Source organism: Papio anubis, unplaced genomic scaffold (assembly GCF_008728515.1).
Source record: "Papio anubis isolate 15944 unplaced genomic scaffold, Panubis1.0 scaffold80, whole genome shotgun sequence".
Lineage (NCBI taxonomy): Eukaryota > Metazoa > Chordata > Mammalia > Primates > Cercopithecidae > Papio > Papio anubis.
The window spans coordinates 24193-40959 of record NW_022168222.1 but is presented as its reverse complement, the minus strand read 5'-3'; the positions used below and the strand labels follow the sequence as shown (position 1 = coordinate 40959).

The 16767-nt window shown below is 38.5% G+C and overlaps 1 protein-coding gene across 1 annotated transcript; it reads left to right on the top strand.

Moving 5' to 3' along the window:
• The first annotated feature begins 7161 nt into the window (after window positions 1-7161).
• LOC101011309 (olfactory receptor 13H1) lies at window positions 7162-16746 on the top strand. The gene is given in 2 exon segments (XM_021932677.2): window positions 7162-9289; window positions 9291-16746. Coding segments are annotated over 2 exon segments (927 nt in total). The 5' UTR covers window positions 7162-8884; the 3' UTR covers window positions 9813-16746.
• The last annotated feature ends 21 nt before the right edge of the window (window positions 16747-16767 follow it).

The window sequence follows — 16767 nt, the reverse complement described above, 5'->3', positions numbered from 1 at the left end:
AACATTTATTTTTCGTTGTTTTTAAGTCTTTAAAGTTTCTCCTCTTTCATCTTGAGGAAGTGTTCTACTTTTTCCCTACTGTTTACAATTAATACATCATTATGGGGCTGGAAGTTTCAGGTGAAGTTAACTGCCAAGTCTGCCAACTTCTTAACAATGCCCAATGTGTCATCTTTGGGGGTTTGCAAGAAACAGTTTTTAATTGCTCAACTTTGAGCAGTGCGCTAAAGCTAATCATGCCCCTAGAGCCTGGAGGAATCGCTGAGATACAAAGCTATTAGAAGTGTTCTGTTTGTCTAGGACCAACTAAAAACAAGGCAGGCAGGAAGAACATTATTTCAACTTAAAAGGGCAAATATCATTTTTCAATGTTGAGACAAATTTTCTTAAAAATCTGTTTAAAGGCTGTTATGAGATGTTTGGCTGGTTAGTCCTCTCCAGCACCTCATCTCCCATTTTTTTTCTGCTAACCCATAGATCAGTCCTACCTCATAATAGAAGGGAATGGGAGAAGGCAAAGTTGTCACTTGCTACTTTAGGATTATGAATTTGTGCATAACTCCAGACAAGCACTCAAAGGCTATGACAAGGAATTGTTTAGACCACAGTTAGACTTTTGGAATAAATTGCACACTCTCTGTTTTGCTCACCGTCTAATAATTTTTCAAGAGTGCACCAAAGGCACATTTATTGAAGGAGATCTTCTACTAGTCACAGTCTTTCCAAGCCAATGAAATATATTCCCAACAGCTGGGTCCCCAACTCCTGCCACTTTCCCTTTGCCCACAGTACTTCCTCCTATTCAGCATCCTAAGGCCTTAATTTGACTGTTAGAATACATCCCTGCACTAAGCTGAAGAATTCATTAGTGTTTCCCTTTTCCTTTTACTCAAATCTGCTCTAGCACCTTTTAGCTAGGTCTTAACACAACTTCCTTAGTTGTCTTTCATATACAAAAAAGATATTTATGATCTACTTTCAATAAAAACAATTTCTCTAGAAGTATGAATGCAATAATTGGAATGGGCCTCAGAGATAGTCTACACAGCAAAAGAAACTGAAGCCCAAAAATTTGAAGTGACTTTCCCAAAACCAGACAGTTTGTGAAGAGTTCATGCTCTCCTTACATCCTCTCTTCTGACAAATATGAGAAATGACATATTAGAGATGCATTTAGTGACCATGAGGCTGACTGAAGCTAAACTATTCTCATAGGAACCAATCCTATATCTTAAATATTACTGTGCTATGATTGGCAGTGAAACAATTCTTAGCTAAAGACAGATGTCTTAATGTGGTACCCATATCATGTCACATCAAGTTATCCAAGGACCTGAACAAACTCTTGCTGAGTACAAAATCTGAGAAATTTGTCCTCAAAGCAAGTATCAAGCAAAAGACCATATGTATAATTTCCCAAAATGCACTGGTCTGGAAGTAAGAAAATGAGTTCTCTATCCATCTCTGTTTCTAATTAATTATGTGACATTTGCCCAATTCACTTGATTGCTTTAGGCTTCAGTTTTCTCATCTATAAAAAAGTAGGTATTAATTTACATGAATGCATTGGGAAAAATAAAAATACCTAACATGCTAATATTTATTGAGATTTACCATGTGCCAGGCACTGTCCTGGGCGTTTTATATGTATTTGCTCATTTCATAAACAAGGAAAATTAGGCCCAGATTATTCAGATTACCTTTTAAAAAAAGTCCACAAACTACTAAGTCCCTGAATACACAACCTTAGCCACTACCCCAGACTGCCTCTCCTTACCCTATATTGTGTCTACTGCCACTACCACTAAAAGTGTTAAAAAGGCCAGGCATGGTGGCTCACACTTATAATCTCAGTGCTTTAGGAGGCTAAAGCAGGAGGATCACTTGAGACCAGGAGTTCAAGACCAGCCTGGGTAACACAGTGAGACCCTGTCTCTACAAAAAAAAAAAAAAAAAATTAATTAGCCAGGTGTGGTGGTGCATGTCTGTAGTCCTAGCTACTTGGGAGGCTAAGGCAGGAGGATCCCTTGAGCCAAGGAGTTTGAAGTTGCAGTGAGCTATGATCATGCCACTGCACACCAGCCTGAGCAACAGAGCAAGACACTATCTCTAAAATTAAAAAAAAAAAAGTAGTTGAAGAAGTATAAAAACAATTATTTGTGTGCAGATGACTTATGGTATAGTTTAAGAGTCAGGTAATATTGAAACACAAGAGAACAAAAGAATTAAGCTGAGCCTTGAAAGACAGATTGGGTGAGCTTTAGCTTTACAAATTAGTAGAACATTAGAAGCATTGGTGCAAAAGAAACGGGAGTGAGCATGGGGGTACTCATGGAGCAATGAAGAAACTAACCTGACTCAAGTAGAGAGATTGTATTGAGGAGCCATGGAGACAGGGGTGAACATGGGAATCAATAAAATCCTTTATCACCATATGGTTTGCTTACATAGCACTTATCACAGGTGCATATTTATATTCTTAATTTTTTAATTTTTATGTTAGTACATAGTAGATGCATATATTTATGGGGTATATGAAATACTTTGATATAGGCATGAAATGCATAATAATCACATCATGGGAAATGGGGTATCCATATCCTCAATCATTTATCTTTTGTATTACAAACAATCCAATATATTATTTCAGTTATTTTTAAATGTACAATTAAATTATTTTGATTATAGTGTGCTAGCAAATACTAGGTATTAATAATCACATCATAGAGAATGGCATAGGATATATTCTTGATTGTTAGTTAATATCAATTTCCCCAAAAAACAGTAAGCTTCCTGAAAGTAAGAACCACTTTATTTCATAACACTGGAAGTCCTAGCTAGAGCAATCAGACAAGAGAAAGAAATAAAGGGCATTCAAATTTGAAGGGAAGACAAATGGTGTTTTTTTTTCCACCATTGTATCCTCAGTGCCAAACACATTGCCAGACACATTGTAGGTGCTCATTAAATACTTGTTGAATAAATGTATTCATGTGTGAATGAATGAATTTTAAATAATAGATGAGGAATTGTCATGGTTGACCTTACGTGTCAGATGAGGAAATATAGCATTGACAGAGACCGTTTGATTAGGCTGGGGTGGTGGAAGTAGAACTGAAAAGCCAAACATAAAGGCTGTTTTCACATGGGGATCAATAACGCAGGTGCCCTGATTAGGCTGGGGTGGTGGAAGTGGAACTGAAAAGCCAAACATAAATGTTGTTTTTACATGGGGATCAATAACACAGGTGCTCTCTGTTGTACACTCTGTATACCAGCTGTCCCCTGATAGACATTTCTCTACCAGTTGCAGGTTCTGTCACGACACCAGTTTCATACAGAAAGAATGTGAAGAAACCGTAGGACAAAATAAAAAAAGAATTATTTCTTAGTTATCTGGAAAGCCCAGTAGTGTTATACAAAAGTCCCACAGTCTCAAAGGTCTCCTTTCTCTTTTCTTTACTTGTTTTCCCTACACAAAATGCAACTTTGTGTTTTGTTTTGTTTTTCAAACAGCTCTGGTTTGGCAAAACTAAATTGCCTGTTTGGGATGAGGTCCCTGAAGCTCTCAGAAGATAATTATTTCTTTCTGGTAAAGATCAGAAACTTTGAACTCTACTTGTGAGATAAATAGTCTGGTAGCACTTTGAAACTTCAGCTTATTTAAGTTACTGAGCAGCTTATCAACTTACTTCCTGCATTTGGAATTGAATCTGAAAGAGAATCGGACCCCAGACATCTTGAGTAGGCCAAGTAGGTACAATTTATAGATTTCGTTCAGAGCCAAACATGCTCCCAGAGATAGAGTCCTGCTGACAGCTTCCAGATAAATATATAGATTGATGGAATTGAGCCTAAATAGAGAGAAGAGGAAATATGGTGTAGTTTCTACAAACCAAACTGCTCAATGAAAGGCAAGTTCTGGTCAGTTATATTTTCTAGGTAAATGAGGGGTATCCAGACATTTTTTTGTTTCAACTCCAGTATAATGCTTTTGAAATGCTTGAGTCTATTCTTCAGCCTTAGTGGGCAGGTAGAGTGACTGATATTAGATCTTTTTGCCGATTGAGGGATGCACAGGATCTTGTGGGTATGAAATTATATATTTTTACTACTGAGTACTGAGAAGAGGTTGTGGAGAAAGAGTAGGAAACTGGGTAAGATATGTACAGAGCCCAGGACCTTTCCTAGGCATCATCTAATTTAGTTTAAAGCCCTGGGTACAGAATGTTTTGTTATTGTTTTTCTTTTTTTAAGAAAGTGACAAGTTGGTTTAATTGGATTCCATTTCACAGAGATAAGATAATACATAGATAAATATTGCCAAGAGGCAATGGATGTCTAAACTAGAAGGTTGCAAATTGAAATAACCTAAGGGTCTTGATGCAGAGCATTCAAATGACCTCAATCCTCTATGTGTCATAACTTTTCTAGGGAAGATTGAATAAGGTTGTATGTGGGTCAAATGCCATTGAAAGAAATGTTAGTCTAAGACATTAAATAATTTAATTAGATATCATTACCAAGGGCTGCAGATCAAAGGGTTTGTCGATTGAGATTTGACCTAATCTAAAAGAATATTCCTTCTTCAGGGGTTTCTAGGCATTTGTGAGTTTGAGAAGCTGGGAAGGCTTTTGAAATGTTGCCAGGAAATTTGCAGGGAGATCATCACAGTGCTAAACCTGGCAACTCTTGGAGAATTGTTCTTTTGGGCAGCCCATTCTGTTCCATCTACTGATACTTGAGAGGGACCTCCATTGGTGAGTAGGTAACAGAACAAGGTTTTCATTTATTTTCTTTTCTCCTTTCCTCCTTTTCTTGGGTCTTTAACCATCTATCTGGGATGGTCAATCTCCAGGAAGACAAGAGCCAACTATTAGTTAAAAGGAAAGTTATGCTATATAAATAAATAATTGCAGGTAACAGGACTAAGATGGGAAACATGCTGGGTTCAGTTTGCCAGGAATTTTTTAATGGTAATTCTAGAATGAGGCAATCAGCACTGTCTTTGGAGGGCAGGGCCTAGACTAAACGAAAAATAGTCCCCTCGATTTAGATGCTGAGTAGCCTTTAAGTCTGAGACGGAAATTGTCATCAATTTTAGTTCTATGGGTCCAAACATGGTACTAATGGGGGCAAGGTCACGTGTTCAACCCCAATCTCTACCAGCAAGTTTAACCCCATTTAAAAAATAAGTCGATCTTACAGCCAGAGACTGATCACCAATTTTTAGGCAAATGGCTCTTCAATTTATTCTACTGGGCTCATGAGGGACTGAGGGATAGACACTTTATAAACCCTCCTTCAATACTGGAAAAACGAAATACATCCTGTGGCTCACTGGGAATGACAGATTCATATAAGGAGGAAAAACATCTATTTTATCAATATTTAATATTCAACAGCAAAAGCAGTGTGTTTTATAGAGTTCTAGGAGCAACAGGTAGTTTTAAATGGCATAATAATCAGTCCTCCACTTCAATGCAAAACCAGTTCACCATCCCATCTGTGGCCGGCCCATTATCTCATTAAATATTCCACTGCGAATGACCCATATGTAGATAATTGGGAGATAAATATACTCCAAAATATTCCCAAAAAATGTAAGATGTGACTATACTAACTTAAAATAGAACAGGCTTCGGGGCATTGTTTCATGCAGCCATTTGACTCATATACGTGTATGTTCTCACTCTGTAGAGATGATTTTCTCAATTTTCACCTGGAAAGGTAGAGGCAGGCCAAGGCAAAATCTCTATCTTGGGGTGCTATGATAAATGAAGACAGCGGCAGTGTTAGGTTTCTCAAGCTCTGAGGGCACTCCTGTGAAGCCAGGTCACCACCCTCTCCATCCCTTACATTTGTTTCCCTCTTCACAAATAGCAAACACTTTCCTGGATATGTGGATTTACCTTCGTTGTGCACCTAGCCTATCTGATAGGCTGAAAAAAGTAGACAGTGTGACACAGGGATAGCTTACTAGAAGGCCACGACATGGAAGGGAAATGTTAGGAAATTTTCTTTCTTAAAGACTTTTAAGGGCCAGGAGCGGTGTCTTACGCCTGTAATCCCAGCACTTTGGGAGGCTGAGGCGAGCGGATCACCTATATCGGGAGTTTGAGATCAGCCTGGCCAACATGGTGAAATCCCGTCTCTACTAAAAATACAAAACTTAGCCGGGCATGGTGGTGGGCACCTGTAATCCCAGCTACTTGGGAGGCTGAGGCAGGAGAATCACTGGAACCCAGGAGACGGAGGTTGCAGTGAGCCGAGACGGCGCCACTGCACTCCAGCCTGAGTGACAGACTGAGACTCTGTCTTAAAAAAAAAAAGACACTTTTAAGGACAAGTGAGTTTCCCATTTCAGAGATGATTAGGGATACTTCATTTCTTAGGAAACCCCTTCTCTAGCCTACATGTCTCTCCAACAAAGGAGAAAAATGTAACACATTTCAATACTCTGAGGAGTAAGTTCTTTTTTTCTTTATCTGTGGGAAGTCGAGAATCCTAGCTTGTTAAAACTAGAAGGGACCTTAGAGATAATTTAGTTTAACAAGATTAGAAATAAAAATTCAGACAAGTAAGGGGAAGAAACTTGTCTAGAGACATAGCAAGTGAGTAGCAGAAGCTTCAAGGAGGGGATTAGAAAGAAAATGTGAGTTAGTCTCATGGAGAAACGCATATACATCAAGGGGTGCTTAGCATAGAAACAGTAATGTCAAGGGAAGAGGCAGATGGAAAAAGAGAGGTTACCTTTCAATAAGGAACAGCGAAAGAACTCCATTCACACATTCCTTCAGCAAATAATCATTGAGCTCCTATCTAAGTACTCATCTACATTTTGGGCACACAGCAATGAAGAAAACAGAAAAACCCTGATCTCATTGAGCATACATTCTAGTTGATAGAGACAAGCAATAAACATAATTAATAGATAAGCCATACAGTACGCTAGATGTAGTTCTAAGGAGAAAATAATGCAGGAAAGGGGGATATAAAATTTCAATGGCTAGAAATGAACTACCAGAGGAGGTGACCCAGAAAGGATGTAATACAATTTCAGGGGCTGGAGATGAATTCCTAGACGAGGTGACCCAGGAAGGATACGCTGAAAAGATGCCTTGTGAGTAAAAACCTGAGGGAATTGAGAAGGTGGGCTGTGCAAGGATCTGGGTTTCATAAATATGGAGTAGCAAGTTTTTCACAAATGCAGAACAGCAGGATCAAAGGCTCTGTGAAAGGGATGGGCTTTGAGTATTTGAGGAATGGTGAGGAGGCCAGTGTGACTGGAGCAAAGTGAGCAAGGGAAAGAGTGGTAGCAAGTGCGTTCAGAGAGGAGGTGATTGGGAGGCAAACCATATAGGGCCTCATAGGTCATAGTAAGGAGACTGGTGTTTAGTGAGGTTGAAATGAGAATCTATGGTTAACAATATGATACTGTATACTTACATTTTATTAAAAGAGTAGGTCTTATGTTAAGTGTTCTTATTACAAAGATAAAAGAGAGAAGGAGGAAACTTTTAGGGATGTTTGTTATATTTACGGCATTATTTATGGTGACCGTTTCATGAGTATATACTTACCTTCAAACTCAAGATGTATACATAAAATATGTGTACCTTTTCGTATATCAGTCATATTTCAATAAAAATAGAATAAATTTTTTAATTGAAAAGTGACCTGATTTCACTTACAGTTCAACTAAATCATTTGAACTGAATGGGAAGAAGACCAGAAACAGGAAAACCAATGAGGAGGTTACTGGAAAAATCCAGGTGAGTGATGATGATGCCTTGGAATAACGAATGGCAGTGCAAGTGGCAAGAGAAGTAGGTAGATTCTGGATAGTAGCTCTGAATGCTTAGGACTTTATATATTCATTTACTATCTGTTGGGTTCTTGTGATTCCCCAGGTACTGTTCTATATTCTAGGAATACACCAGTAAACAGCAGACAAGGGCTCTGTTATTAAATTCACGTTTGAGTGAAAGACAAATAATAAGCAAGGAATCAAATTATTAATATAATTTCAGATATTAGAATGTGTTATAATAAATGAAGCAGGGCTAGGGGAAAGAGATCGGTGAGGATGGGATAAGAGAGCCTTTTCAGTGAGGTTGCATACTCAGACCCTCTCCTTACCACCCACACTTTTAGAAACATCATGTTCAATTTTCATACTCCTGCCTGGGGCTCAACAACAACAGAGTAGAAAATGTAGGAGAAGCTAGAAATGTAACTTCAGCAGGGGATATTAGTAGAGGGTCCTCCCAGACCTTACTACTCCATCCACATAGTATCAGCTCAGGTCAAAGAGCTACCTTGCACCTTCTCTATGTCAGGCACCATGGTAAATTCTGGAAGTATGGAAAAATGAAGGCATGCACAATCTAGGAGTGAGAGACATCCCAAACATAGACAATATTTTAGCTAAGACATGTGTCAGAAGGCACCCTGTTGGTTGAGATTAGTAACTCAAGCTAACTGAGATTCAACCATGTCTATATATCAGATTTATCTTGGAAAATAAAGTCAGAAAGTCAGGAAGATGGCCTACCTTTCCTGTTTTCTTAGTTAGGAAACATTATTCAAGAAGACCTCTGGTGGAGGAGGGCTGGAGAACTTTTCATATAACTATTTTCAAAAAGGTAAGGAACTTTCCATTTTCTTAGGATTGAGGGGGGGATATCTGGCCTTGCCTCTGTCGCCATTATAGATATCTATTCCACTGGTGTCCCATTCTTCTGAAAAGGACAAAGATAATGATCCTGCACACCCTAAATCTTTCCACCTTTCTCACATCCTCCATCTTTATTCTCATTCTTTCAGGTAACATTAAGTAGCCAATTGGCATCCATTTAATGAATAGTGGCAAGAAGGAAAGATGGACATGGACAATGTCACAGCAGTGTTTCAGTTTCTCCTTATTGGCATTTCTAACTATCCTCAATGGAGAGACATGTTTTTCACATTGGTGCTGATAATTTACCTCAACACATTGTTGGGGAACGGATTTATGATCTTTCTTATTCACTTTGACCCCAACCTCCACACTCCAATGTACTTCTTCCTTAGTAACCTGTCTTTCTTAGACCTTTGCTATGGAACAGCTTCCATGCCCCAGGCTTTGGTGCATTGTTTCTCTACCCATCCCTACCTCTCTTATCCCCGGTGTCTGACTCAAATGAGTGTCTCCTTGGCTTTGGCGACAGCAGAGTGCCTCCTACTGGCTGCCATGGCCTATGACCGTGTGGTTGCTATCAACAATCCCCTGCGTTATTCAGTGGTTTATGAATGGCCCAGTGTGTGTCTGCTTGGCTGCTACCTCATGGGGGACATCACTTGTGCTCACTGCCATGCTCATCCTATCCCTGAGGCTTCACTTCTGTGGGGCTAATGTCATCAACCATTTTGTCTGTGAGATTCTCTCCCTCATTAAGCTGGTCTGTTCTGATACCAGCTTCAATGAACTTATGATCCTCATCACCAGTGTCTTCACCCTGCTGCTACCATTTGGGTTTGTTCTCCTCTCCTACGTACGAATTGCTATGGCTGTCATAAAGATTCACTTAGCCCAGGGCAGGCTCAAGGCCTTTACCACGTGTGGCTCTCACCTGACCGTGGTGACAATCTTCTATGGGGCAGCCATCTCCATGTATATGAAACCTCAGTCCAACTCCTCCCCTGACCAGGACAAGTTTATCTCAGTGTTTTATGGAGCTTTGACACCCATGCTGAACCCCCTGATATATAGCCTGAGAAACAAAGATGTTAAAGGGGCAATAAGGAAAGTTACGTTGAAAAGGACATAAGCCTTCTTTGCTTCTAAACGTCTAAAATAACACATCATCCCCGATGGAGAAAATGGTTTAAAGGATGTAACTTTATCTTTGGAAGTGATTGACATATAAGAAGCTTCAGGAAGTGCTCCCACCCCAAATATTATTCCTACTGAGAGTCGAATTGCCATTAGAGGTATTATTTTTGCTCTTTCTTTACGTAGAATATTGTTAGTGGCTACCCATTAGGTTACTCACCTTCAGGTAAATGAACTTATCAGAGTAAATTTATCACTGACAGAAGAGACCTATACAGCAAGAGAACCTTCTATAACTGTTGACAGCGAGTGAGGCATAACTGAAATTAGAAAATAAGGCAAAGAATGGTATAATAAAAGGCCAGAAGACAAATGTCAGAAACTTTACAACTTTACTGAAGGTAAGCCCTGTTACGTAAGCACAATCTCCTTGTTCCACTTAATCTTGGAATCATGAGAAAAATTATCATAACTATTTCCTACATCTGTGTAGAGTGTTTTATCTTTGCTTTTTGTTTTTCAAAACATCTTTCTAATCTATTAGTCTATTTTATATTCCTAATTTTCCTATGGAGTTGGTAAGAACACCACCACAATTTCCCCCTGTATTAACAATGAGGAAACAGAGTAGACATTGAAACTCATCTAAAGTCATACATAATTGATAGTGAAGTCAAAATTAGAATTTAGATCATATATATGCCACCTCTGAACTTGTAAAACTAAGTCTGTAAAATTATTTGGAATCATAGAATTCTAAATGCAGCTACCATTTATTGAGAACTTATGATATGCTAGGTGTTGAGCGAAGCTCTCTATATCTATTATCACATAGAGTTCGCACAGTGGTTCAATGCCATGGCACTATTTTCCATCCATATTTAGAAGTGGGGAAACTGAGTGATTTGCCCATGGCCACAGAACCAGTACTTAAATCTAGGTCTGGTTGATTCCAGATCCCACTTACTATATCTAAAGGCATAAGAAACCCTAGAGATGATTAATGTAGTGATATTTTAATTCACTTTATCATGACATAATTTGTATACAATAAACTTTGTCCAGTTACAGTGTGCAATTCTATGAGTTTTGACAGATGCTCACAGAATCACCACAACAATCAAGCTACCTAACAATTTCATTACCTACAGAAGTTTCCTTTTGCCCTTTTGTAACCCATCCCTTCCTCCCTCTACCCCTAATTCCTGGCAACCAGTGATCTGATTTCTTTCACTATACGTTAGTTTTTGTTTTTTTAAATATTGACTATAAATGAAATCATGCAGTCTGTACTCCTTTGTGTCTGGGTTCTCTCACTCAGCCTGCTTTTGAGATTCATCTGTATTGTTGCATGTATCAGTAATTTGTTCCTTTTTATTGCTGAATAATACTTATCTGTACACATTAACCACATCTTAAAAACCCATTTTCTATTGATGGACATAATGCAACGTTTTTCAAATCTTGATTTATATCGTTTATAGGGACTTAATTGTGGTGCCTGGAGCCTGCTCATGGGGGGTCGTTTCCTGTGAGCTCTTTCATTTGAAAAGGGAATTCTAAAACTAAAAGGAAAGGTTTTGATAAACAATGATCTATTACAGATAACTAATTTTAGATGAGAAATCTGAGCCTCACTGAATGTGGAGTAAATTTCCCAAGATCATGAAACTGTTTGGAAGCAGATCTAGAACAAAGACCCAGATATCCTGTCTTCTGGTCTCACTTTATTTTGGGGCTCTACCACACATGATGAAGTCATCTCCCAAGCAGCCTTTTCTACCTGTTTGTGAGGACCCAGACACAAACAGGTAGAAAAAAAATAAAATACACAGTACCTAGCACTGCTGAGCAAACAGATACTCAGTGTGTTCCTCTTACCGTGACTGCTGGGGGCTGATGTGACATTGTATGGTGTTGCAAAGGGAGTACCATGGATACAAGGAGACTGTCTCACATGTTTACTAACTAAATGAAAAATAATTGAGGATGAATAAGCCACTTATCAAAACAGCTTAATTTCAAAACAGCTTAATTTCAAAACAAATGCAAGATTTATTCAAATTGCATACATTTTTAAAGGTACACGGTACTCTTCATCTCTGGAATATGTTTTAATATCAAGAAAGAAAAAAATTCAGAAAAAGGCAAATGAATTCTATCTTTAATTATCCATTTAACAAACATTAGGTTTCTACTTTAAGGCAGGCACTGTGGTAGGTATTAGGGTAAGTCTCATGCTTTGTGCAAAATGTTCCTTACTATCAAGATAAACCTTTCAAGCAAACATTGTGAAATAAACATAAACTGGCACAATCAATGAAATATTAAAAGAATCAAAGAGTGCCTTTGCATAGAGGAAAATTCAGAAATTAGGTGGAATATTAAAAGTATAGGTTTTAATGATTCTGCCTTTGGAGGGAAAAATATTCCACTCTTTAGTATATGTTGGTTTACAGCTTAAAATGAGATGCTCATTTTCAGTAATGGTCTCTCTACTACAAAAGAGTATAGCTACGTCACTAGGTTCTTTCTCCCTTTATTGACTTGTTGGTATGGGCACAGCCTACAGACAGAGTGACATAGTAGAGTCTGGAGATGAAGGCTATGGAATTGATTCTGCTACTAACTAGCTGTGTAACCTTAGTTATATCTCTCTCTGGCCTTCAAACTTGCACATCAATATAACAGGAAGATTGTGTTTAGCTACCTAAGGACCTCTCTAGTTCTAACATTCTGCATCCAGGTGTTATTTTATATAGGGCTTTCTCTTGTTTTCTTAAAAAAATGCAAGCATATCATCAGTTTACTCTGCAACTTGCCTTTTCCACTTGACAATATATCATGAACATTCCTCCAGATCAATATATATAGATCTACCTCTCTGACTTTAAATGTTAGCTTTGACTGAAAAAGAAGGCAAACACGGCAGCTAGTTAACACAGCTCTGGCCCTTCCAGCATTAACATTCAGTTTCTAAGCACTAACTCTAGAGGCTATCTAATTTTACACTGATATTAATTTATTTTAAAGATAAAAATGAACTCTGTGAGGGTGTTGTGAAATGAAATCGATGCTGGGCTTTTGAAAACTCCTGAGATTGAGTAGTGCTTCTCTGCCTGATCAATCACAAGGATCCCATGAACCCTTCCACTGGACTCCTCCCTACTCCCCATCCCCAATGGCTGAGTAGTGAAGCTTACCTTGCTTCACCCTGGAAAGTAAGATGGAAAGACTGTGTTGAAACTAAGGTGGTTCTGTCAAAAGTTGAGAAGAAAGTTTACAAACTGAAAAGCAGGCTCCAGACGATCATTTCCATTGAAATACTCATGGAGATTTCAGAAAAAGATACAGTGCCCCATTCATAGGATTTGGGTTTTCAGTCGAAGAGAGGCAGTGGAGTATAACTATTTAGAGCACAGGCCCTGGGACCAAGCTGGTTAGATTCAGTCCTTCCTTCTGCCACTTCTTCACTCAAGTTACCCTCTGCTTTGGTCTCTTCTCCTGTAAAGTGTCGCACTCAGATTTTGATCAGGCAAACAGAAACTACTCTATAGTTATTTCAGGAAGGCATTTAACACAGAGAATTAAGGGCCTACAAAGCCTTTGGAAGGGCTACGAGAGAAAAGGTAAGGGAACTGCCAGCAAAATGAGACAGTTGTGGGAATTGCAGGAATCATGGGAAATTTTAGAGATTGTTAGGAAACTGCTGCTAATGACATCACTGAAGCAGATGTTTCACAGGAGAATGCTCAGAAGTCACTTAAATCTTTTCTGATCAAGCACACACACCTAAACAAGATGTCAGGAAGAGCAACGATGGTGTCTACTTCCTTTCTGCTTGCCAAGTTTCCTGCAGGTGCCTCTCATGGGCAGAATCCAAAACTGAACTTTACTGACAAACGAGTGTGGGAAATGTACTTCCAAACTTAACAATACAGGTGAGAGCTGGAAAAAGCAGGGATAGTGTTGAATATGACTTCATAGGTTGGTTATAAGCATATATATGATTCAATTTATGTAAAATGAAGCACTTAGAACAATGTCTGCCTATAGCTAGAGTTCAATAAATGTTAGCTGTCACGATGGTGTCCAGATTATCTGCACCTAAGATGCCAGGAATTGAAGTGCCTACTTGCTTTCTAAATAGTGCATCCTGAGGCTGCTCCTTCAATTGTCCATTCAAGCATTCATACATATAGCATCCATTGAACACATCTTTATCAACTGCCTACCAGATAGTGGGTAACATGCTCATCACTAGGGATGCAGTGGTGAAGGAAGCATACTTGTTCCCTTCCCTCAAGGAGTTCACCTCAAAAGTAGAGAGACAGACATGTACACAAGCAACACTATTTTGTAAAGCTATATCTTCCTAATTCTTATGTTGGTAAAGAGCTTTACAAACTTTACAGTTTATTTTATTCTTGAACACATATTACCTCCTATCATCCTCAAAATAATTTAATGAGATAAGCAGAGCAAAAATTGCTATAAATATTATTAACTGTCATTTACAGATGACAAAATATTTAGACAGGCAATAATGTTATCAAGGTCAACAGTTAGTAACAGGATTGGGGTTGGAATACAATTCTCCTGAAACCTAGATTAATGATCTTTCTAATGAGAACCTGATGCATTCATGGAGTCCTTGGAAGAAGGGTAGGAAGAAGATAAGATTGTTGATGAGCAGAGAAAGGAAGACACAGCAGGTTCAGATTGTCTAGGTTCCAAATAGCTAGGTTCTGGCACTTACTAGCTATACGACCTTGGGCAACTTTCCACCTCAGTTTCCTCATCTATAACAGGAAGACAATTATAGGACTGACCCTTGTAGGGTTGTTAAGAAGATTAAATCAGTTAATTTATCTAAAATGCTGAGAACTGTGGCTGAGACATAGTAAGCCCTCAATACACGTTAACTATGTTTATCATTGTTATTGAAGTTGTTATTATTATTGAATTCCCAATTGATGCAAAAGTAGTTGACCCCCATCTCACTGAGCACCTTCTCCCTCTCCTCTTTTTCTCCACTAGTAATGAGCATAGTAACTGTTTCTAGTTAAGTGTGAACAGCAGATCAAACACTTCACAGTGCAACATCATGAGCGACTGGGAAAAAAACGTGCTCAGGCGTCAGGAAGTCTGGATTCTAGTCTGGGTTCTGCCATTAATGAGCTATGGAACTCTGAGTGAATCACTTAACCTCTCTGGACTGCATCTGTCATACAGGGGAAAAATATATTCCTTAACCTACCTCACAGAATGGTTGAAAGGTCAAATGAGATCATAGATGTTAAATGTTAAAAAGTTAAAAGCACATTACAAATGCTACATGATGGTATTATCATTATCCTCAGAGTTAATCTCTCCGTCTCCTTCTCACTTACCCTTGACAACCACTCACTGAATTTTATTGAGTCTTGTTCTGAAATATCTCCTCAACCCACCCCATCTTCTCTGTCCTCAATGCATCTGTCCTAGTTCACTGCTTTATCAATGCTTACCAGGATGACTGTAACACACTCCTAACACACTCCTAACACTAGTCCAGTGTTACTTCCTTCTAAACTAGCCATCCAATTACTGTCTCCAGAGTGATTTTTCTAAAAGGAGAATCTCATCAGTCTCATCATGTGATTTCACCCCCTCAATAATCCCACTCCCAGATTAGAAATTTCCAGTGACTCCCTATTACTTACAGGATATGTGACATTAATTGAAGCCCCTGCTAGTCTCTCCATCCTCATTATCCACCTCATCTCCACAGACCCCAAGCTCCAGGAAGACAATACTTTCTTTCCCTGAACCTTTTATGTAACAGTGCTGCTATACACACTGTTCTCTCTGCCTGCAGAACCCTCTCCACTTTCTATGCCTGGTAAAATCTCAGTCCCCCTTCAAGAACCAAATCAAATGCTATTTCCTCAGTGAAGCCCTCCTCAGAGCTCATTCTAACTTGTTTAAGCTTAGGTGAATTATGTAATTCCATTTCCTTTGCTGAATAGCATTTTGCTTGACTCGCAATTTGATACATTTCGTGCTGTTTTATAATAATGCTTGTTTTTGGAGTGTTTATCCTTAATTAGATCATAAGCTCACTGAGAGCAGGAATTTTGTTTTGTTCATCTCTGTCTCCTTAGCATAGTTCCTGGCACAGAGTGCATGCATAAAAAGAATTAATTAAATGTAAGTGCCCACAAATGTTGCTCAAACTATTTGTGGTAAAGGACAGTTTTTTAAAAAATTTCCAAGCTGTTGCAGGCTGATATTTGATAAAATACGATAAAAAAAAAAGTCACAGCAATATCAAATCACTTTCATAGTTACTAAATGTTTACTTTCAATTCTGTCCTTATCTCATTGCAAACATTTTGAGTAGCACTCAGGTAGACTTTTTGCAAAGATGCCTTGCTCCTGCCTCCTAAAATCTGGATAACTAATTTGGGAATTTAAACAAGCATACACATAAAAATAATAAACAAGTGTATCATGTATTCAGAGCACAAACTGGGCAAGAAATCAATAAATAAAACTATTGTAATTAGATATGTGTATAGATGTAATAAATTAAAGGGGCAGTGAATGAAAGGGTGCAGGATTATATTTAGACAGCGACAGTTTGCATGGTACCGCAAAACTAATCTAGGAAAGCTTTAGGAAAAATTGGGATTTCCAGAAACTACTCAAATCAAAGATGGCTGAGATGGAGCAGGGGAAGTTGGGGAAAAGTGAAGAGAAATAGGAGACCTCCAATAAACACTGTTTGCAGAATTTTATTTACCTAAATGCTTAATTGAAAGTTTTCATAGAGTCTCACTAGATAGTGGCCATTACCCACCCCACTCATTTATTACCTTCTTTTTAATTATTATTTTACTTTATGTTCTAGGATACATGTGCAGAATGTGCAGGTTTGTTACATAGGTATATATGTGCCATGGTGG